The sequence below is a fragment of the Budorcas taxicolor genome, chromosome 18 (genome assembly GCF_023091745.1).
Source record: "Budorcas taxicolor isolate Tak-1 chromosome 18, Takin1.1, whole genome shotgun sequence".
NCBI lineage: Eukaryota > Metazoa > Chordata > Mammalia > Artiodactyla > Bovidae > Budorcas > Budorcas taxicolor.
Window position 1 is genome coordinate 64433847 of NC_068927.1, and position 22626 is coordinate 64456472.

The window sequence follows — 22626 nt, forward strand, 5'->3', positions numbered from 1 at the left end:
ACGCGAAATCAGAATTCCTTCCGGAGAGCAAATCGGTACAGAAGGTTGTGGGGGCAGAGGGAGAGGACTGGGGGGCGGGGGGCCCAGGAAGGGGGAGTTGGGCACACGAGGACAGACGGCCCTGTCTGTCCGGATCTGCTAAGCCACCCCAACCAGCCCCCGTCCCTCCCCCACCCCACCCTGCAGAGAGATTGATCAATAAATAAAATAATAAATTAATCAATAAATAAAATAGAAACGGCTCCCCCACCCGCAGTCCCCCCAGAAACCCCCCCTCGTTGGGCATGGCCCCCGGAGACCCATCCCCGAAGGGCAGGGCTGGGTGTGTCCTATCTCCCCCCTCCCCACATATGCCTTGGGGCCTATTTACAGATTCACAGTTGGGGGGCAGGGAAGGGGGGTGGAGGGGGCGCCCCTCCTTCCCCGGCCCCCTGGGGTCAGGGCAGGGGGCTCCCGTTGGTGGCCAGGAGCTTCTTGTCCTTAGGGGGGCCTCGGCGGGGAGAGCTGGTCAGCTCCGGGTCTGGGCGGCCAGGCGCGGGCTGCAGGCTTCGGGGCGGGGTCCCAGCAGGCCGGGTCTGGGTGCCATTCTTCTCGTCTGTGTGGGAGGAAGCGGTCTGGCCTCAGGAAGGGGTGCCAAACCTCTGGTGGTGAGGGGGCGGGGGGCAGCTGCCAGGGCTCACGCCAGCCACCACGAGGCCTGCCTGCTTGCCCTGCACCAACAGGATGCAGCCCTCCAGCCCGGGGTCTTGGAGACCAGACCAAGCCCCAGGGAGTCCTGGCGGGCCCAGCTCAGGAGACAGCCCCAGTGACTCCGGTTAATGCACTTTCCAAGGCCCCGGATTGTGGCCAAAGCGCCCCCTTCCCTTCGGGACCCTTGGGGAGCCCCCAGCAGGTTGTTCTGGCTCTCCCAGCAGCGCCTGCATGACTGGGGCACCTTTCTGTGGGGCCAGACTGGGCCACTGGCCAGACTTGGCCAGGGCTGGTTCCCAGTGGTCAGGCAGCAGTTTCCATAGGGCCCAAAACAAGAGCTGAGGTCCCGTACCAGAGAACACCCCTTAAGAGACACTAACTGCTGGAGGTCTTCCTGCCATAGCAACCCACAGGGCTGCCCCTCCCTGGGGCTCAGTCGGAGGTCCCCACACTGCCCCACTCCCCTTATAAGGCACGTGTCTTGGACCCTGGGTCCCTGTGGGTCCCACATCTCTGAAGGTGTGCCCTTTAAGGAACTTTGGTTGTCAAGGCCACCTTTCCTCGGCAGCCAGGTCTAGAGAGGTTCAGTGGGCCTTCCTGGCTTCTGGTTGCCCTGGAGAAGCAGACTGACAGGGCAGAATTCCTCTACCTGCCTATTGGGGCGGCCCTCCACTTGGGGTTAGCCCCATGTGTCTGTGTGGGACCTCTGACCTCCAGGGCTGCGTGATAATAAATTGATGTTGGAACCACAGAGTTTGTTTGTGACCTTGACCTCCTTGATCCCTGGTGGCTACGGGACTCCGCTCCCGACGACCAGGGCTGGTGGGCACAGAGAAGCCCCTTCCCCCCGGAGCACAGACCTCGCCCCCTCCCGGGGAGAGGCCCGAGTCCGTGAAAGCCAGGCCCAGCAGGGTCTGCGAGACAGCGACCACCTTGTCCTGGTTTTAGCACTGAAAGTCCTCGGTGTTGGGAACCTCTCTGTCCCCAGCAGAGCAAGACGGCTGGTCACCCTCCTCCAGAACACAGTTCAGGAGCCTCCAGTGGGAGGGAGCTCCACCACCTCCAACATAGAGACCGGTGGTCCCCTTAGGGGCCCCTGGAGGGCCCCTCCCTCCGTGGTGAGGCCTTCTCAGGCTTGGGAAGGCCTGGTGCCTCGCGGGTGACACAAAGCCCCTGCAGCACTTGGCCACCGGAAGTGCCCCCTCCGCCCCGCCGCCCTGCCCCCGCGGGTGCCCCCACCTGCCAAGGCCTGTACAGACGGCTGGTCGTGTGTGCTCAGCAGTTGGGCCTGGATGGTCTCCACCACCCGCTTGAACCGGCGGCTGGGACCTGCAAGGGCCAGGGCAACAGACCAATGAAGCAAGATCCATATTTTCCGGCAGGAGTGGAAAAAATTCAAACACGACAAATTTTCTCCGCCCGTTTGGGCCTCCTCCGCCCTCCTTGGTGTGTATCTATCATGCGCCTGCACTGAGCACACCTGCTTAGGAGGCGACCTTCTTAACCCTGACGGTGACCCACGACCCACGACCCGCTCTGCACCTGGATCGTGCAAACCATCAGTAACACGCCATTTCCCGTAGGGCCCTCTGTCTCACAAACGCATATAGTGGCGCATGGACTGCTCCCGAGCGGAACAGCTCTCAGACTTCCTGAGCGGCTATTCCCGGCTTATAGTGCTGTTTGACTCCAGTAAAATTTTCCATTTTTTTTCTTCTTTTAAAAGACTTATTTATTTTTGGCCTCACTGGGCCTTCTCTGCTGTCGTGCCTTTCCTCTAGTTTCGGGGGGCGGGGGCCCCTCTCTAGTTGTGCTCAATGCAGAGGTTTCTTTGGTTGCAGAGCCGGGGCTCAGTAGTTGTGGCAGACTGGCCTACCTGCTCCGCGGCAAGTGGGATCCTCCCGGAACAGAGATTGAACCTGTGTCCTGTGCACGGGCAGGCAAATTCTCAACCACTCGACTGCCAGGGAAGTCCCTCCATTTTTTTCTTAAATCAACAGATTCATCTTTTCATCTGCCGTGCTGGCCTAACTGGCCGGATATGACAGGCACCCACCAGAGGGCACCGGGAGTCCGCCGGAACCAGAGCTAAGAAGCCCCGACGGGCTTCTCGGTACTTCTCAGGTGTTCTGATGAGTTCTCCTGCTACCCAGCTCTCACTGTTTGAGTGATGATCCTGAAAATCTTATTTGCACTGTGTTCACTTAAGGCTTGAAATCTGAAGGGGCTCCAGTGCATTTCCTAGGCAGGACCTGGGTGTCTGGGCAAGAGGCCCAGGGAAACATAACTGGCTGGGTTTTTGTTAAATTTGACTTAAATTCAAAACTGAACAAGTTGGTATATGGTCTGAAAAGAAACTTTTGCTAGTGAAGTGAGAGACTGAGTTATTCAGCTCTTAATGATACCAAGCAGGGCCATGTGGGGCTCCTGGGCACAAAGACTTTCTGGGCCCCCCATTTCTCTGATTACAGAAAACAGCCTTCATTCAGCCTCCATGACCTTCCCTGAGTTCCAAGGGGCCGATTCAAGCAGTGGTTAATTAGGGAAGGGAGGCGGTGTGAGACCTGGGAGAAACAAGCAGTCAAGAGCAGCCTTGGGGGCTTCCCCGGTGGTCCACTGCTTTAGAATCCACCTTATCGGGCAGGGGCCCGTTTGATCCCTGGTCTGGGAGATCCCACATGCTATGGAGCAACTAAGCCTGTGTGCCACAACTATGGAGGCCCGCGAGCCCTCGAGCCTGTGCTCCGAAACAAAAGACGCCATCACAGTGAGGAGCCAGAGGACCACAGGCAGCGAGCAGCCCCCACCCACTGCAACTAGAGAAAGCCCACGGGCAGCAACAAAGACCCAGCGCAGCCAAAAAATAGTTTTTAATTAAAGAACTTAAAAAGTCGAAAAAAGTAACCCAGGTAATTCCTTGCTGGATTCAGAAGCAGCACGCAGGCGATTTGCCACAGTGCCCTCAGAAAGTTGCTTAAATCATATTTCATATCTGAATTAGGCTACGAAATTAATAATGGGAAATTGCGCCTCAAAGGCCAAACAGCTCCCATACAGACAGCCACTGATGGGAATACCAGCTGGGCTTATGTATGCTTGCAACTACTTAATTGGGAATTAAAGGAAATCCTGCCCCGAAATGGCCAACATAGGTCTTTTCAGCACTCTAAAACGGATTTTTCACACACAGTTAAAAGCCTGCAGTCTCCTGGACCTCTGCGTGCAGGGTGTACTGGAAACAACAGTGGTAAGAGTTTTTCCCTCTTAAAAATTAGGTTAGCAGGGAAAATATTTGTAGGGCTAGCTTCTTGGATCTTTCAGATTGGAAAAACTTCTAAACTGTAAAATTTTAGAGAGCTCTCATCACATTTTCCTATTTTCATTCGTATGCAGAAGCCCCCAAAGTTTTCCAAATTCCAAGAATGTCTCATTGAGGGATTTCCCCGGTGCTATCAGTGGTTAAGAATCCGCCTGCCAACGCAGAGGACACGGGTTCAATCCCTAGTCGGGGAACTAAGATTCCACGTGCATCGGAGCAAGGCCTGAGCCAGGACAGCACAACCAGAGTCCACGTGCAGCAACAAGGATCCCGTGTGTTGCAACTAAAACCTGACAAAGCCACATAGACAAGCACATGAATACTGAAAAGTAATTTTTAAAAATGTAAAAAGTAAACTGAACATTGAAGGCAAGGTAACTCTGAAAGAGAGAACAAGAGGGAGATAGGTGATCTGAATCCAACCTCTTTCGTAACTGTTGGGTTTTACTTTATCGTAACTGACTCCTGGCTGAAATTTTGAAATGGAAACTATTGGGAGTCTATTGGTGCATCCGTATGCATTGATATGCGTGTGTTGTAGGTGTGTGTTACGGCCAAAATTAATCTGTAAATGAATTCTATTTATTGGCTTACAGGGAAATAGGCACTTACGTAAATGCTCAGAAAGGGAAAAGAAAAAAACCCTAAGGACTTTCAGGTCTGCGTGAACTGGGAAACATTCAGTATGGCATTAATACCTGGTACTAAATTTAGCTTAAGTTTGTTGCATTAATTAATACAGACGTGTTTTTAGAGTCATCAACATTAAGCATAATATTTTTATTGTATCTAGGCTTCAAATAAATAAGATCTTATTCCTGTCACAAAGTTTGTCAGCAAGAAAAATAACCAGATGCGACGAAACTTTTCAGTAAATAAAATAGACATAAATAAGTGCCGTTAAGTAAACTCTTTTGGAATAACTGTGTCTGGGGAAGGGCTCTCTGAACTAGTCTCTTCAGATTTGATAAGCTGAAACTTTGGAGGACTGCTGCCCTCCGCTGTCTTGCGCATCCCGCACACCAGGCTGGGGGCAGCCGCGGCCCGGGGACACTTACCAGAGAGGAGCGTGAAGGTGACAGAGTAGATGCCGCCCCCGCTGCTGTCCCGCCTGGGGGAGGGTTCTGGACCCTCCGAGGAGCTGATGTCCACCTGGAAGCGGACGGGCTTCTGGAAGACGGAGGGGCCACCGCTGGCCTTGTACTCAGCCCTGAAGCTGGTCTGAGACAGCACGCTGTGACTGAGGCTGGGGATCTGAGAGGGGCGGGGACGAGAGAAGGGGGTGACTTCAGAGACCAGACTCCAAGGTACAGGTAAGCAGCCCTTGATCAGCTCTGGCCCAGGAAATACCAATCCCCTGAGCCACCAGGGGGAAAGGATAACAGAAGAGGCACTGGGGGGCCCCACTGCCTGCTGGGATTTGTAGTTTTCTCTATCTTATAAACAGAGCATCAGAGAAATCACTGAGCTACTGAATCCCATGTTAATATGGACTTTCACATCTGGTGCCAGCCCCAGGCCTGAGGACCACATTAAATAAATTCCTTCCTTCCTCCACAAACCCTGCCCAAAGTCACATCTGTCTCAGAAACGTTAAGCCCCTGAGCCCCTAGGGCAAAGAACCACAGGACCCAGTGGACAACCCCAGAGTCCACTAAAAAAAGTATTGGATAGTTCCTTTGCCAATCTCTGATCTGGTGGTAGGGGAATGGCAACTCACTAGTCCTCAGTGGAGGCTAACATGCAGGGAATAGTGATTCTGTCTCCTATTTCTCACTTCCAGGCCACTATATACCTGCCTCCATGTCCCCACAGTGACCGCCCCCAACTCTGGCTAGAAAACTACAAATCCCATGAGCCCCAAGGGGAACTCAGGCCAGCACTAAGGAGGTGAACGCCACAGGCTGCTGGGATTTGTAGTTCTGTGGAAGCCAGGGTGCATGGGGACCCAGGCTCCTTACCGACAGGAAGGCGTGGACAATGTCCGCTTTGATGCTGCTGAGAGGTTTATCCTTTAGCACGAGGAATATTTGTTCTTCTTTGTCCAAGGAGATGAAGTTCCCGAACCAAGAGCGTTTTGCCAGCCTGAGTGGGAGCAGATAGGTTGGAGGTAGGTTGGGAGGAGGCTAAGGGAATCGCCCCTCCGTCCCCTCTCTTCCCTTCCCTGTCAGACTCACTCTGGAGAGGACTCTGGCGTCAAACTGGACATCTCCTCGGCAGTGGGGACTGGGGAAGAGAGAGCAAGGTCAACACGTGTCCATCACCTGGTGTCCAGCACACAGACCAGCAGGGACCTCCACCCAGGGATTCCAGACCCCAGAGTCTGTTCACGTCCCAGCAGTTAAACCCCAAAAGGAACGCAAGCTGCGTGACGTTCTCTCCAGGGCTGTGGCCCCTGGTTGAGCCACACCTTCTGGGGTTGGGGCTTGCAAGCCATGAGCCAATGGGAAGGTGAGTAGGAGCACTGAATGGGCGTGTCCTCCCAACGAGCTCCTCCTCCAGAGTTGGAGGCCCGACCTCGCCTCTACCCAACACCTTAATCTCTGCTCCCAACAGCACCTTCTCATAGGTCGTGGGAGTCCAGGCCCCCAGCCTGGTTCTTCCTGGGGACCGAGATGTTAGACCCCAGCCCCCACCCACATTAGAACTCAGGAGTCCACGTCCCCAGCCCCTTCAACCTCAAAGGACACCCCGTACCCTGCATCTTGCGCCGGTGAAAGCGGGGGGAGCCCAGGAAACTGTTGCGGATGGAGTTGAGACGACTCCTCCAGGCAGCTCCTCCGACTCCGCCGCCGGGGCTGGGGGGCGGCGTTGTCCCTGGGGTCCCAGTGGGGCTGGCCCGGGGCGTGTGCAGGGGCGAGTGCAAAGGGGTCCCCCCGGAGGAGCGCGGGGAGCCTGGGGGGCCAGGCAGGGGTGTGGAGCGGGCACTAGGGGGCGGGGGCTGCTCCCCGGCGCCCCCACCCCTGGGGCCCCGAGAAGGCAGCGTCTGCGTTTTAGAAGTCGGTGAGCCCCCACCCCGGGCCTCATCTCCAGTAGGCTCCGGCGAGAAGGAAAAGACCGGACTCTGTAGAGCAGTGGCGTACAGTGAGAGAGTGGACTACAACTCCCAGGACACCCTAGGAGCCCCACAGGCACACACATACAGGGGTGTACCCCAAAGCATGATGGAACTTGTAGTCCAAGTATTTCCCCAACACCCCCCACCCCCACTCCCATTGTTGAGCTGGGCAGGGACTTTTTTTTATCATGCTCAGGGACTGTAACCCCAGCAGTGACAAGAACAGAACAGGTGCTCAACTAACTGGTTAAATGAATAAATAGGACCCTTCAGGCACACTGAAAACCCAACCCTGTTAACGTGGGAAACGGTCAGTCAGTGGACTGAAATACTAATGAGGCCTTGGGTCTTTGGCTCTTTTGGGACAAGGAGGCAATGTCCCAGGACTTCATGGGAATTATAATTTCTGCTGCTTCAGCTTTGCTCCACAGGGTCTTCACTCCCTTACCCCCCTTAATCCATCTGGGACCTGGCCTTACCCTTGGGCTGCTCAGGGGACTGGACGACAGACCAGTGGAGGCTCCACTGACACTACGGGATCTGAAAAAAATCAGGTGGGAGGGTTTCGGAAGGCTCCGTGCCTTTTCCCTTCCACACTCCTGCAAGATGAGGAGGTGAGGCCCAGAGAGGGGAGCAGGCTTGTCCCAGTCACACGGCACCTCTGAGGTGGGTGCAGCATTGGAGTCCTGAACTCTCTCCACCCAGGGCTGTGCGTTTCAGTGGAGGGGCAGGGGCTCCCACCTCTGGCTGTGCTGGGCCATCTCCAGGGCCCGTCGAGTGGGCACTGGGGAGCCACCACCCCCAGCATCTGTGATGCTCAGGACTTCCATGGACTTCCGCTCTGGCCGCCGCTTCCCGTGACGGCTCAGCATGGGGGAATCCACACGCTTCCGAGGTGGGTCTGCGGGCCGAGAGTATCATCCTGATCAGAGGGTGCACTGGAATAGCTGGGCATGACACTCGTACAGACGCGGAAACAGGCTCAGAGTGGAGAGGGGCTTTGACCAAGGTCTCGGGGCAAGTCAGGGAGTCCAAAGTTAGAAGCTCAAGGCCTGCAGCCCCTCCGTCCCTCCCTGGGGAATCTGGGGTCTGGACCCCCCGGCCTGCCCTTCTCACCAGCATCATTCCGGGGAGGCAGGTCCTGATCCTCACAGCTGGGGTACCGTTCCTTCCGATCCAAAAGCAGGTAGTATATCATCTTCTCTTGGTTCTCCCTGGGGAGGGGGGTGGGGGCAGGAGAGCACTGGGGTCAGAGGTCAGGTCCCAGCGTTGGTCTCATCCCCTCCTTGTGTCTGTGGCTCTGTGGGGCTCCGTGCATCAGGCTCTCTGTCTATGGCTCCATTTTCCATCAACAGGGTTGGTTCCTTGCTCCCAGCATATATCTCAGCCTCACTTTACTCAATGATATAATAATGATGCTAACTCGGCTCCTTTCCTCCCTTGAAATCTCTGATGTTAGTACTTGGATCTGAAGTTCTGTGTCTCTATAGGAGGTTTGCTGAGAGACTGTATTCTTGTATTTAAGGGCTTCCCCGGTGGTGCAGAGGTTAAAGCGTCTGCCTGCAATGTGGGAGACCTGGGTTCGATCCCTGGGTCGGGCAGATACCCTGGAGAAGGAAATGGCAACCCACTCCAGTATTCTTGCCTGGAGAATCCCATGGACGGAGGAGCTTGGTGGGCCAGAGTCCACGGGGTTGCAAAGAGTTGGACACGACTGAGCGACTTCACTTTCACTTTCAATGTGGCTCAGTTAGTAACATCTGCCAGCAGTGCAGGACACCCAGGTTCAATATCTAGATGGGGAAGATCCCCTGGAGAACGGCAACCCACGCCAGTATTCTGGCCTGGAGAATGCCATGGACGGAGGAGCTTGGCGGGCTCCAGTCCACGGGGTCGCAAAGGGTCGGACACCACTGAACAACTAACTTTGACTTGAACACCTGAGCACTTGCTACGTGTAAGCACTGTGTGAGGCACTGAGTCGTCCTCAGCACCTGTTCGGTTTTTGGCATCGTTCCTTCTCCCCACTGGTCCTACCGCCTGGCTCCCCCTGGAACAGCTCCACGGCCCTTCCAGTGGCCAGGCCTCCCCAGGAGGGTCTCTGTCTGTGGGTGCCCGGCAGACTGCGGGGGGACCCCCTCACCCCACGTGGCCAGGGTGTCTACCAGGATCGGGGGGTCTTACTCTTCACTGCGCAGCTCCCGGTGCAGCCGCTCACGGTCCCTGAAGCAGCCCAGTGACGCCATGCTCTCCAGGACATCCGGGTCCAGCTCTCCGTTTGACGGCAGGCTCCGCATGGCCACACGGCGGCCCGGGGCTGGCTCCAGGCACGGATCCGGCTCGTGTTTCCCGCCCCTGGGGAGGAGAAGAATCGTAGGGAACCGGGCGTCTCCTACGTCTCCTAAAGCGGAGGCTCTGGGGTCCCCCGTCCCAGCCTGCTCCTTTACTGGGAACCCCGGAGTCAGGGCCCCAGCACACCTCCACCTCAGATCCAGGAGTCCAGACCCCCAGCCCCTCCTCATTCAGGACCCTTGGCACCCCGCTCCCTAGCGGGCTCTCCTACTTTGGGGGCCCTTGATATTTGGGGTCCTCTCCTTCCCCCTAGGACCCAGTTGTCCAGTTCCCTCATACTCACAGGTACCAGGGGTGTTTCTGAATTTGCTCCAGCTGTGAGGGGCGTGGTTGGTAGAGAAGCAGAAGTGAGGTCGTTTGAACACAGCACGTGCGCAATTAAAGTTGCCTAGGTGGCGTTGGGGGGGTCCCTAACGCGCCCCGCAAAGGGCGGGCAGCACGCCGGCTCATGTCTCCCCCTAGTGGCGGCTCGCGGCGCAGCCTGACTATTGCGGAGGGCGGGGGCGGGGGGGGGGCGGTTACATCTCTCGCATGCGCATGCGCAGTGGCATCCTGCCCACGCTCCACACCGCCTTGCAAGGACCAGTATGCGCATGCGCCCTCCCAAGTTGGGGGGTGGTGTGTATTTTTTTTTTTTTGGTGTGGGGTGTGTCAGTGTGTCAGTGTGTTTGTCCAGTATGCACATGCGGCCTCTAGGGTGTGTGTCTGTGTGTGTGGTGGGTGTGTGTGTCCACTATGCACATGCATCCTCTTGCATGTGTGTGTGTGTGTGTGTGTGTGTGTAGTGTGGTGTGGTTGTGTGTCTACTATGCACGTGTCCTCTCATGTTTGTGTGTCTGCGTATGTGTCTGTCTCTGTGTATGTGTGTGTGTGTGTGTGTGTGTGTGGTGTGGTATGTGTGTCTGTGTGCATATGTGTGTGGTATGGTGTGTGTCCACTATGCACATGCGTTTGTGTGTGTGTGTGGTGTGGTGTGCATGTGGTGTGGTGTGTGTCTGTGTGCATATGTGTGTGGTATGGTGTGTGTCCACTATGCACATGCGTTTGTGTGTGTGTGATGTGGTGTGGTGTGTCTATTATGTACATGCGTCCTCTCATGTTTGTGTGTGTGTGGTGTGGTGTGGTGTGTGTGTCTGTGTATGTGTGTCTGGTGTGGTGTGGTGTGTGTCCACTATGCACATGCATCCTCTTGCGTTTGTGTGTGTGTGGTGTTTGTATGCATGTGTGTGTGGTGTGGTGTGTCTTATGCACGTGTCCTCTCATGTTTGTGTGTGTGGTGTGGTGTGGTGTGTGTGTGTGTCTGGTGTGGTGTGGTGTGTGTCCACTATGCACATGCGTCTTCTCGCGTTTGTGTGTGTGTGTATGGTGTGGTGTGGTGTGGTGTGTGTGTGTGTGTGGTATGTGTGTGTGGTGTGTCCAGTATGCACATGCATCCTCTCGCATTTGTGTGTGTGTGTGTGGTGTGGTGTGTCCACTATGCACATGCGTCCTCTCATGTTTGTGTGTGTCTGTGTGCATGTGTGTGTTGTGTGTCCACTATGCACATGAGTCCTCTCATGATTGTGTGTGTGTCTGTGTGTCTGGTGTGGTGTGGTGTGTGTCCAGTATGCACATGCATCCTCTCGCATTTGTGTGTGTGTGTGTGGTGTGGTGTGTGTGGTGTGGTGTGTGTGTGTGTCTGTGTGTCTGGTGTGGTGTGGTGTGTCCACTATGCACATGCGTCCTCTCCCGTTTGTGTGTGTGTATGTGTGTGGTGTGGTGTGTCTACTATGCACATGTGTCCTCTCATGTTTGTGTGTGTGTGTGTGTGTGTGTGTCTGGTGTGGTGTGGTGTGTCCACTATGCACATGCGTCCTCTCATGTTTGTGTGTGTGTGTGTGTGGTGTGGTGTGGTGTGTGTCCACTATGCACATGCGTCCTCTTGCGTTTGTGTGTATGTCTGGTGTGGTGTGTCTGCTATGCACATGCGTCCTCTCATGTGTATGTCTGGTGTGGTGTGGTGTGTCCACTATGCACAAGCGTCCTCTCGCATTTGTGTGTGTGTGTGTGTGGTGTGGTGTGTGCATGTTGTGTGTGGTGTTTCCTCCTCCCCAGTCTGGAGTGGCAGGTGGGCAGGACCCAGGATGGGGCTCTGCCCGCAGCCCCGCTCCCAGCTGCTGCCTCGGGGGTGGAGGGCCGGGTCCTGGAAACCTGTCCCCATGGCTGCCCCGGGGACTCTGTCCCCCCCTCCCGCCGGCCCTCCATGCCCGTCCCCCGACTCACGCTGAGCCTCTTCTCGGGCTCCACTTCAATCATCCCCCGCAGCAGGCTCTGGCAGTCTGGAGGGATGAAGTGGGGCATGTGGAAGACGCCCCGTTTCACCTTCTCCAGCAGCTGGCGGAGGTTGTCGTCGTCGAAGGGCAGAGCCCCCTGCATGAGAAATGACAGGTCCCCTGACACACAGAGCTCAGCGTATGCCAGACGAGTGCCTAAGCACTTCACACGCAGTGACACGGTCAGGCCTCACCACAAGCCCTGGGAGGTGGGGAGCTGTCTCCACTTTACAGATGGGGAAACTGAGGCACGGAGGCATCCAGCCATTTGCACAAGACCGCCTGGCTCTGAAGTGGCAGAGCAGTGATTTGGCAATGGGCGGTGTGTCCAGCACCTAAAAGGCTGTGGCTGCAGCTTGGAGCCTGTCCTTTAAAAACACGCTTCTCCCCAGGTTAGAGAGGGTAGGTAATCTTCATTCATTCAACAAGGACCGAGCCTCCGTTACACGTCGGGGGTCCAGTGGTGAACAAAGCAAGCCCCTGACCGCCTGCTGCTCACACCCAGAGTGGGAGAGGCTGGTGACAGAGCAAACAGCCCTACAGTGACCGGGTGCCTGAGGCGACACTGGACTGGGCTAGGCAGACCAGACCGAGCGAGGGCTGTGGGGATCTGGGGGTGCAGCAAGTTGAGTGGTGGCCCCCCAGAATTCCTGTCTACCTGGAACCTCAGAATGTGACCCTGTTTACAATTACATCTCTGCAGATGTAGTTCATGGAGGATCTGGAGGTGACCTCCTCCAGGCTTTTGGGAAGGGGGCCCTAAATCCAGTGCCTGGAAGAGGTGGGGCGAGCACAGAGAGACACCCTTCAAGGACTTACACACACAATGACAGCTCTGTTAACCTCCAGGGAGTAGACAGCCTCCCGCTGGGAAATCTGACCTCATGGCGGGAGGGAGGGGGCCCCGGGGAGGCCTCCTGGAAGGGCGATGATTGAGCTGAGAGGTACAAGAACTCTAGTGTTAACCAGGTGAGCAACAGGGCCGGTAGGGACAAGACAGTAGGGGCAAAGGCCCTGTGGTCGGAGCTCACGTTCCCCCGTTTGGTTCTATTAACCCACTTGTTGTTCAGTCACTGTCACGTCTGACAGTGACTCCGTGGAGTGTAGTCCACCAGGCTCCTCTGTCCATGGGGTTTCCCAGGCAAGAATACTGGAGTGGGTAGCCATTTCCTTCTCCAGGGGAATCTTCCCGGACCAGGGATCGAACCTGTGTCTCTTGCAGTGGCAGGTGGATTCTTGACCACTGATCCACCAGGGAAGCCCCTATTAATCCCTACGATATTGTAACACCCTAGGATCAGTTAGTAAGCAGCTGCTCGCCGGAGTGCTCCAAGTCCTCCTGGCCTCGCCATCCCTTCCCAGGGGACCCTCCAGACTTTCTCATGGTTCTGTGACCGGATGGTTACCTCCAGGCACAGAGAGAGGCGCCCCCAGGATTTTGCTCTGTTGGTAAATACCCCCCCCAACATGTTCCTGGTACCAGTTAAATATCTGGGAGACAACCCCTGAGTTGAGGGTGGAAGTAGATATTCTGTGTTTCCAGCAGGCAGAGGACTGTTCTAGAAATGGGGCAGGAGAGGCAAGGACAGCCTTACCACGAGCAGGGCAAAGAGGATGACTCCGCAGCTCCACATGTCAGCCCGGCGGCCGTCATACTTCTCGCCCTGGGAGGAGAAGGGCCGGCTCTGACGCTCACCTCTCCCGGGCCCCCAACCCCTGCCCGCTCCTCTTCCCCTCTGCCCGCCCCTCGCTCACCTTAATCACCTCCGGGCACGCATAGTGGGGGGACCTGAGGGACAGAGGGCGTGTAAGCCTCTGGCGGGCTTCTACCCGCTCCCTGGGGCGCAGGTGGCGGGCCCCCACTCACCCACAGCTGGTCTCCAGAAGGCTGTCCCCCACTTGCAGGGACGCCATGCCAAAGTCTGCAATGCGGATGTTGTTTTTCTCGTCCAGAAGCAGGTTCTCGGGCTTCAGGTCTCTGTGGCTGAGACAGGATGGTGGGGCTCAGGCCTCCGCCCTCTTCCAGAGTCTAAGGACCAACCCCCCACCCCACCCCCACTCACTGTCTCTCAGAGGGGGATCGTGTCTGGCAACTTCTAGTTAGGGACCTTTGCAAACATGCCCCAAAGCAGAGACAAGAATATACAAAGCCCCATGCACCCACCCACTAGCTTCACCCGTTATCAGCTCGAGGCGCATCTCCTCTAATCTCCACCCCTACATACGCTCTCCTTCCCCCACTGGACGATTTTACAGGAGACCTCCAGACGGTGTATCATTTTATCCACAGATATTTGAATATGTGCGAAGTGATCTTTCTTTGAGGTAAGCAGGCCTGGTACTGAGCTGGCTCTTAAAATATTCAAATATTTCAGGGCTTCCCTGGTGGCTCAGTGGTAAAGAATCTGCTGCCAATGCAGGAGACTGGAGTCCGATCTCTGAGCCGGGAAGATCCCATGTGCCGCGGAGCAACTAAGCCCCTGGGCCACAGCTGTGCAGCCTGAGCTCTGGAGCCAGGAGGGGCAGCTCCTGAAGCCCGCACGCCCCGGAGCCCATGCTCCACAGCACAAGGAGCCACCGAAGTGGGAAGCTCTCCCAGCACAACTAGAGAGGCGCCACCGCGCCACAGCCAGGGAAAAGCCCGTGCAGCCACGAAGACCCCGCACAGCCAAAAGCAAACAACATTTTTTGAAAAATTCAAATATTTCAGGAAATTCCCTGGTGGTCCAGTGGTTGGACTCTGGGCTTCCACTGTAGGGAACAGAGGTTGAATTCCCCAATCAGCGAACTAAGATGCCACGTGGCCCAGCCAGAAACAAAACAAAAATCAAATATTTCAATACTGAATAAGTAAAAAAAAAAATACTGTCAACTAAAGCCCATCATTGCTTCCTCCTTCGCCCCCACCCCCACCCCCTATCCTGGGACAAACTCCTCAGGATATAAGGGTTAATGATGTCCCCAGGGAGGTGGGGCAGAAGGTTTTATAGTTTCTGTTGGAAGAGGTCCTTAACTGGGTCAGACTTGATAAATTTGTTGACTCTCGCCCCCTGGAGGCCAGTGTCTTTAATGTCAGAGTCCTGACACTTCTCAATAGCGAGGTGTTGACAATTTAAATGGGCTGCCTTTTCATCACCAAGCTTTGGTCCTAGGTCTCAGCCCCCTCAGCCTGATCCTTACCCCATCTCCAATCCCCTATCCCAGAGAGGGAGGTGTGCAAACAAACGAGGCTGAAAGATGATCTGGAGGCATCTATTTTGCACCTTAATTAATCATTAAAATGCTGCATATTGAATATCTTGTTTTGAGAGCTGAAAAGCAATTCAATGAGGAAAGGAAGATCTTTTCATACGGACGTCCTTATGCCAAAAAAAAAAAAAAAATGACCCTCAGCCTTTACCCTCCACCATATACAAAAATTAATTTGAAATGGACCTCAAGCCTAAATGTAAGAGCTAAAACTACACAACTTCTAGAAGAATACATCCGAGGAAACCTTATGACTTTGAGCTAGGCAAATATTTCTTTCTTTTTTTTTTTCTGGCCACATCCCATGCCATGTGGAATCTCAGTTTCCCAAGCAGGGATCTATCCAGTGTGCCCTGCACTGGAAACACGGAGTTTTAACCACTGGACTGCCAGGGAGGTCCTTGGGCAAATATTTCTTAAATAGGACAGAAAAAGCATGAATTGTAAAAGGAAAAAAACCCCAACAAACTGGCTTCATCAAAATGTGAAACCTTTGCTTTTCAGAAGGTATTGTTATAAAAATGCAAAAGCATGTCACAAACTGGGAGAAATTACTTGAAAAAAATAATGCATTTGATAAAAAGATTTGTTCTTAGAATAAGTAACTCTTGGGAGTTATTCCTAGAGTCATCCGTCATTCCTGGAATAAAGAACTCTTACAGCTCAATAATAGAAAGATAAATAACTCAATTAAAAATGGGCAAAGGATCTGAACAGACATTTCTCCAAGGAAGATATACAAACGGCCAATAAGCACATGAAAGGATGCTCAACATCATTAGCCATCAGGGAAATGCGCATCAAAACCACAGTGAGATACCACTTCACACCCACTAGGATATGTAGAATCAAAAAGTCAGATAATAACAAGTGTTGGCAAGAGATTAGAACCCTCAGAGACTGCTGGTGGGGATGCTGAATGACACAGCTGCTTTGGAAAATGGGCTGGCACTTCTTTATTTATTTTTTGGCATGTCTTTAAAAGGCTAAATATAGAGTTCCCATATGACCCAACAATTCTGTTGTTGTTGTTTAGTTGCTAAGTTGTATCCAACTCTTTTATGACCCCATGGATTGTATCCTGACAGGCTCTTCTGTCCATGGGATTTTCCAGGCAAGAATACTGGAGTGGGTTGCCATTTCCTTTTCAAGGGATCTTCCCAACCCAGGGATTGAACCTCATCTCCTGCTTAGCAGGCTGATTCCATACTATTGAGCCACCTTGGAAGCCCTCCCCAACAATTCTGATCCTAGGTATATACTCAAGAGAATTGAAAACATAGGTCACAGACCAAAACTTGTATGTAAATATTCATATGTCCACATTATTCATTATATCCAGAAATAAGAAACGACCAACATGTTCACCAACTGGTAAATGGGTAAGCAAAATATGGCAGAGCCATAAAATGGAATATTACTCAGTAGTGAAAAGGAATGGGTGAACCTTGAAAGGATTTTGCTAAGTCAAAGAAGCCATCCCCGAAAGACCACACTGATAGGAAATGTCCAGAATAGGTAAATCCACAGAGACAGGAAGTAGATTAGTGGTTACCCAAGGCTGGGGATGGGGGGAGGTGACTGCTTAATGGGTACAGGGTAATGATTTTTGGGGTGATGAAATATTCTAAAATTACATAGTAGTGATGCACGTCATTGCAAATATACTCAAAACTACTGAATTGTACGCTCTGAAGGGTGGAGTTCATGCTGTAAGAAGCCTTTTTGTTTCTTTTGGTTTTTTGCCACACAGCGCAGCTGGCATGATCTTAGTTCCCTGACCAGGGATCGAACCTGTGCCCCCTGCAGTGGAAGCATGGAGTCCCACTGGACCGCCAGGGAATTCCCTATGATGTGTGAGTTACGTCTCAATTTTGGAAATGCAGGCTGCAGCACTCTGGCTTCCAGTCATTCTGCTATACGCTCCCAAGGGCCTGCCTGCTGGGTAGTGCTTGTCCCAGCCTCCCCTCAAGCTGCCCCCTCACCAGATGGAGTAGCTGTGGCAGAAGTCCAGTGCCGACACGATCTGGCGGAAGAACTTCCGGGCCTCCTTGGGGGTCAGTCTCCCCTTCTTCACCAGGTAGTCGAACAGCTCACCTCCAGACACGTGCTCCAGAACCAGGTACCTGGGGGACATGGAGGGGGCAGAGGGCTGGAAGGGGCATGTGGAGGACCAAAGAGCCTGACCCCCTTCTTCCGAAAGTACAAGCCCTCAATGCCATTGGCCCTGGAGGCAGAGGACCCCAATTCCCATGAGTCCCCGGGAGGAGGCGGCTCCAATTTCCACTGGCCTCTGGGAAGCAGAAACTCAATTCCCATTAGCCCTGGCCAGCATGTCAATTTCAGAGGGCAACACTCTGACTAGTTTTCCTCAGGAGATGAAGCAATTCCATTAGCACCTGGAGGTCAGAGATCCCAGTTCTCACAGGCCCCTAGGAAATAAAGCCCCATATTTCCATCAGCCTCTGGGAAGCCAAAGTTCTCATTTTCATTAGTGTCTGGGATGCAGATAATGGAATTCTAATCTATTCTTGGGAAATGACACTTGCAATGTGTACCAATTCAACGGTCAACATCCGTGAGGTAAAGACTACAACTCCCATCAGCCCCTGAGAAGTAAAGACTCCAATTCCCATCAGTCCTTGAGAGAAAGAGACAGTCTCATCGGCCTCTGGGAAGTCAAAATTCAATTCCCATCAGCCCCCTTGGCAGCACAGATTTCCATGTCAACTTCAAGAGTAATAATACTTTGACTCCCAGTTGTTTCCGGAGATAAGGCAACTTCATTAGTACTTGGAAGAAAGAGATCCCCTCGATTCTCACAGGACTTTAGACAATAAAGACCACACCACCCCCACCTACTCCCATTAGCCCCTGGGCAGGGAAGCCTCTTATTCCCATAAGTCTCTGAGATGAAGAAACTAGAATTCTCATTAACTATTGGCAAAAAGAGATTGGCGTGTGCACCAATCTAAGTCAACTTCCCTGAAGTGAAAGACTACAACTCCCTTCAGGCCCGAGAGGTTAAAAACTCCCAACTCCCATAAGGCTCTGGGACATGGAGACTCCTAATTCCCATCAGCCACCTGGATTTTAAAGACTCCAAATCCCATCAGGCTCTGGGAGGCTAAACCTCTAATTCCCATTAGCCCCAGGAAAACAAAAGCTCAATTTCTATGAGCTCAGTGGAAGGCTGAGGTTCCTCTGTGAGACACCAAGTCCCACGGGCCCTCCTCCCTACAAGGATGGTGGAGTGACAGTGATAGCTCCACCAACGGGCAACAATGGCCCCTCCCTGCCGCCACACCTGGGGAAGCCTGCAGACTACAAATCCTATGAGCGCCTGGGGCCGGGTCAACGTCCTTCCTGGGGAAATCCAGCCTCTGATGGGTGCTGGAGTCAGTTCAAACTGGGGACTGCGAGGTCAAGCAGTGGGGGTGTCCCCTCTCCTGGTGCCCAGTCCAGCTGTCCCTTGGGTCACCAGTCCGGACAAAGGCCTGTTGTCTGGGGCTGGGACAGCTGGACCCCACCCCCAACCTAAGGGGGGTAATCGACTTCCAGATACAGACTCAAAACTCCTGAGCAGACCCATTGTTGGGGTGTCCAGTCATAGCACCCAGAGTTATGCTGCGGGAGGAAGGGAGTCTCCAATGCTGCAGAGGAAGGGTTTGGGAAGAGGCAGGATTCACTGAGCCTGGGCCTTTGCCAGGCCCCACTGCCCTAGCACATGGGAAGGGCAGGGGATCTGCCCTTAGCAAGTCAGATCTGGCTGAGGGCACCCAGATTATGCGATACAGAGTGTTCCCCACAGCACAGCAGGACAAGGGATGGGGGCTGGGTAGGAAGGGGGAGGATCAGCCTTGTCCCCCATCAGGCATGGGGACGGCTCAGGCTTAGCTGCCCTGCTGCCAGGGTACAATCGGCCCAGAGCGTCAGGCCAGGTCAGCATGGGAACACGGAGGATTATGAGTGTGTGTGTGTGGGGGGGGTTGTCCTTGCGCAGCAGGGACGGTACTAGACTTTCAGTGGCCCGGCCAAGAGAGCTTAAGTTTCCCCTGGCCCCTGCAGGCCTTGATTCTAGAAACGTCCCGCCCTGGGAACTCGGGGAGGATGCATGGAGGGCTGGGTGTCTATAAATACCTACAAATATTTCTTGTTCTCGTAGACGTCGTGGAGTTTGAGGACGTGCGGGTGCTCAATGAGCTTCAGGATGGCTATCTCCCGCTCCACCTGGGGGAAAAGGAACGGCGGGCGGTCAGCCTTGCCTCCCTCCCTGTCCCCAGCCCCAAAGGGTCCCCTCTCCCCCAGCGCACAGACACACCTTCATCAGCACCGACTCAGACAGCTTCTCCCGGTTCACGATCTTGATGGCCACCTTCTGGCCCGTGATGCAGTGGACCCCGAGTTTAACCAGACCTGGGGGATGGGACGGAAAATGTGGGGGGCACTCCCAGTGCAGTCTCCTCACCTCTGGCTCCTGAGCGCCCCCTTGTCAACCTGCTTCCTCCTTCTTCCCCTCCTGGCTTGGTTCACGGTGACCCGAATCACCCTGACCTGAACTCCTGGGGACTGACAGCAGCCATTCCCACCAGACACAACTCTCTTTCCACTCCTTGTTGTCCAATTCTGTCCCTTCTGGTTGCCATCCACCTACCTGCCTCCCCCCTCCTCCACAGCCATCCTGGACTCTCCGTCCTTCCCGTGTGCCCCTTCAAGTTCACCTCTCCACACCGTCTTGCCTCGCTGGGTCTCCATAGTTTTGTGTCCTCCAATATACCTCCTTCAGACAAACCTCTCTCTCTCTCTCTCAGCCCATCACTTCCTTGAGTTCTCTGCCCTTTAATCTTCTGGAGACACCATGTCTCTTAAGGAATATAATCTTGTGATTGCCCCCTTCCCAGACCATCCTCCTCCACCTCCTCTCAAACCCAGACCTCTCAAGCCCTTTCTTTGATCTTTTAAAAACAGCAGCTGCAGCTGGAAGCATGCACACCCCAAGGGTATGCCCACTCCCCAATGTTAAGCCCCAAACCCAGGAATGCAGGCCCCCAGCCCCCTCCACCTTCAGACCCAGGAGTCTGAGCCCCCAGCCCCTCCTCCCTCAGACCCTCAAGTCCAGGCTCATGGCCCCTTCCTCCCCCACAACTCAGGAACTGAAGTCAGCAACACCTTCACACTTTTTGCCCCGGGATGCAGAGTCTGACCCTCCCCCAGGCCTGGCCCCTGGTCCCCGAAGCTCTGGCCCAGAACTCAGGTGTTCAGCTCCTGTCTTACACCCACCCACCGCCCACCTGGCAAGAAAGAGGTTAAGGAGGTTAAGCAACAACAGAAGATGATTGCCCCCCGCCCCCAGTCCACAGCCGCCCCTGAGGGATTTGCCTCCTGCGTCCACCTTTCCACCTCTCCACCCCCCGTCCCCACTCTGAGCCAGCATGCCGGAGAAAGGGCAGGATGCTGGAGACCCCATCGCCCCAGCCTCAGTGCCCCTGTCACCCCGACAGAGGCCCTCTGCGGCCAGAGGACAGTGCGGAGAGATGCCGCTTCGGGAGGCGCGCCCCCATGCCAGCGCCTCGCCCCAGCCTGCGGCTGTACTGCACCAAGGACCTGGGCTCCCGGCGGCCAGGACCCTTGCTGCAGGCCGAGGCCCCTTGCCCACGCTGGGGCCGGACTCTCCAACCTCTGCCCCCAAAGCGGGGGAGCCTTTGGGCCCCTCACCTCCCCCAGGAGTCGGGACCCCAGAGTCCGAGCCTTCACCCCCTCAGCCTGGAGACCCGGCAGTCTGGACCCCGAGTCCCTTCTCTGAGAGGGACTCGGGGGCCCGGGAGCCCCGCTCTCTGCCCCCATCCCCCCGTCACCCCCACCCCGGGTGCCCCCTCCCTTGGCTCACCTGTCTGTCCTTTGCCCAGCGTCTTCTCCAGCCGATAGGGGCCCACATACTGGGCGTGCTGGGGTGGGTGTGGGTGTGGGTGTGGGAGGTGGTAGGCGGGGGAGCCCCCGCCCCCATCCTTGCCCCCGGACGACATGATGCCCTTGGTCCCGGCCCGACCGGCCCCCCGGCCGCCCCCCCTGCGGCCAGTCGCCCCGTCCCTCCGGTGGGGGCCGGCGGCCGCTCCGTCCCGGCCCCCCCGGCTGCCCCCCACCTCTCCGGGGGTCCCCAGGGGGCTGGGCTGGGCCCCCCCCCCCGGTCGGCGGGCCGCGGAGTTGGGGGAGGGGGGGCTGGCCCGGGGGGGTCAGGCCCCGGGAGTCAGCATGGCCCGGGGGGGCTGCGCGGCCCCCCCTCCCCAGCCCGTTTCTGGCCGGCCCCCCCCTTCCTGCGCCTCCCCCCGCCGGGGGGGGGGTCTGAGGTGCGGGCCGGCGGGTGCTGCAGGCCGAGGTCCCCCCCGCCCCCCCACGCGCCCTCTCTCCTCCGCCTCCTCCTCCTCTCCGCCTCCCCCCGCCACCTCGTCCTTTCTCTCCGGCACGCTGACATCACCATCCGGGGACTCCGGGCCCTTCCCCAAAGTTAACCCTTTCGGCGGGGGGGGGGGGGAGCGGGGCGGGGGCGGGCCTGGGCGCCGGAGCCGCGGAGACGCGTTGGGAGGATGCTGGGAGCGACGGAAGGATGCAGGAGGGACCGCGGAGGCAGACGAGCGGGGCACAGCGGCGGGGCCGAGCCGGGGCCACACAGAGGCAGACGGAGCCTGACACGAGTGGGGGAAGGAGACAGACGGCACGGGAGACGGGGCCCGCCAGAACCGGGGCCGGGGCCGGACAGGCGCGCAGGCGGGCAGAGACAGGAGAGACCGGGGCGAGCAGAGAGACAGGGAGACGGAGGAGAGGGGAGAAGGTGCCTGGGAGAGACAGAGGGATGGAGAAGATCAGAGAGAGAAATGGAGAGAGATCGGGGAAGGGAAAGAGAGGTGGAGAGAGAAATGCACAGAAATAGAGGGACGGGGGCAGAGGGGACGAATACAGAGGTGGGGCACTGGGGGAAGGTGATGGGAAGGATGGAGGGTCAGAGAGAGGAGAAAAGTGGGAGAGAGGGAGACAGACAAGGGAGGGGGAACAGCAGAGAGATAGGTGGACAGAGAGCAAAGAGAGACAGATGGAGAGAGCAAGAGACCAATAAGCATAGAGCTGGGAACCCCAAAATATGGGGGGTAAACACAGGTGGAGGTCTAGACGCTGGGGGAGATAGGACAGATTGGAGGGACAGAGGGAAAAAGACAGAAGCAGGGAGAGAGAAAGAATTTGGGGAGTTGCTGATCCAATGCTCATCTTTGTTCCCCTTCACCCCCAATCTGCCCATCCCGGCCTCCTTTCCCCACTAGCACTGGGGCCCCATATCCACCCACAGATCAGGGTGATGTTTTTAAGTATCTTGGATCCATACCTCCATTGAGAATACTCCACAATCCTCCGACAGAGAAATTTCCAGAACCCCTTGAGGTCCCTGTGAATTTTTTGGTCGCTATCTATTCTCTGTGTCCAGCATCAGATTCTCTAGCTCTTCATGTGGGCTCCACGATAACCGTATGTCCCCACTCTAGGTCGTCCATGCTCTACAATCCTGTATCCCCACTCTTGGTCATCCGTGAACCTGTGCACAGCTGGATTTCCGTGTGACCTGGGATTCCGCTATGTCAGATCCCCAAGGATGTTAGGCC

At 55.6% G+C, this 22626-nt stretch overlaps 1 protein-coding gene across 1 annotated transcript; it reads right to left on the reverse strand.

The window, feature by feature from the left end:
• Positions 1 to 437: 437 nt before the first annotated feature.
• BRSK1 (BR serine/threonine kinase 1) lies at positions 438 to 21003 on the reverse strand. Its single transcript, XM_052656344.1, has 19 exons — positions 20868 to 21003; positions 19302 to 19396; positions 19125 to 19210; positions 16966 to 17106; positions 13599 to 13715; positions 13487 to 13520; positions 13327 to 13395; positions 11682 to 11828; positions 9703 to 9734; positions 9252 to 9422; positions 8184 to 8281; positions 7809 to 7968; positions 7547 to 7607; positions 6707 to 7073; positions 6187 to 6235; positions 5971 to 6094; positions 5068 to 5263; positions 1930 to 2019; positions 438 to 595 (listed from the first exon to the last, which is right to left on the reverse strand). Exons 1-19 carry the CDS (start codon positions 21001 to 21003, stop codon positions 438 to 440), a joined length of 2331 nt encoding a protein of 776 aa, XP_052512304.1.
• Positions 21004 to 22626: the final 1623 nt, after the last annotated feature.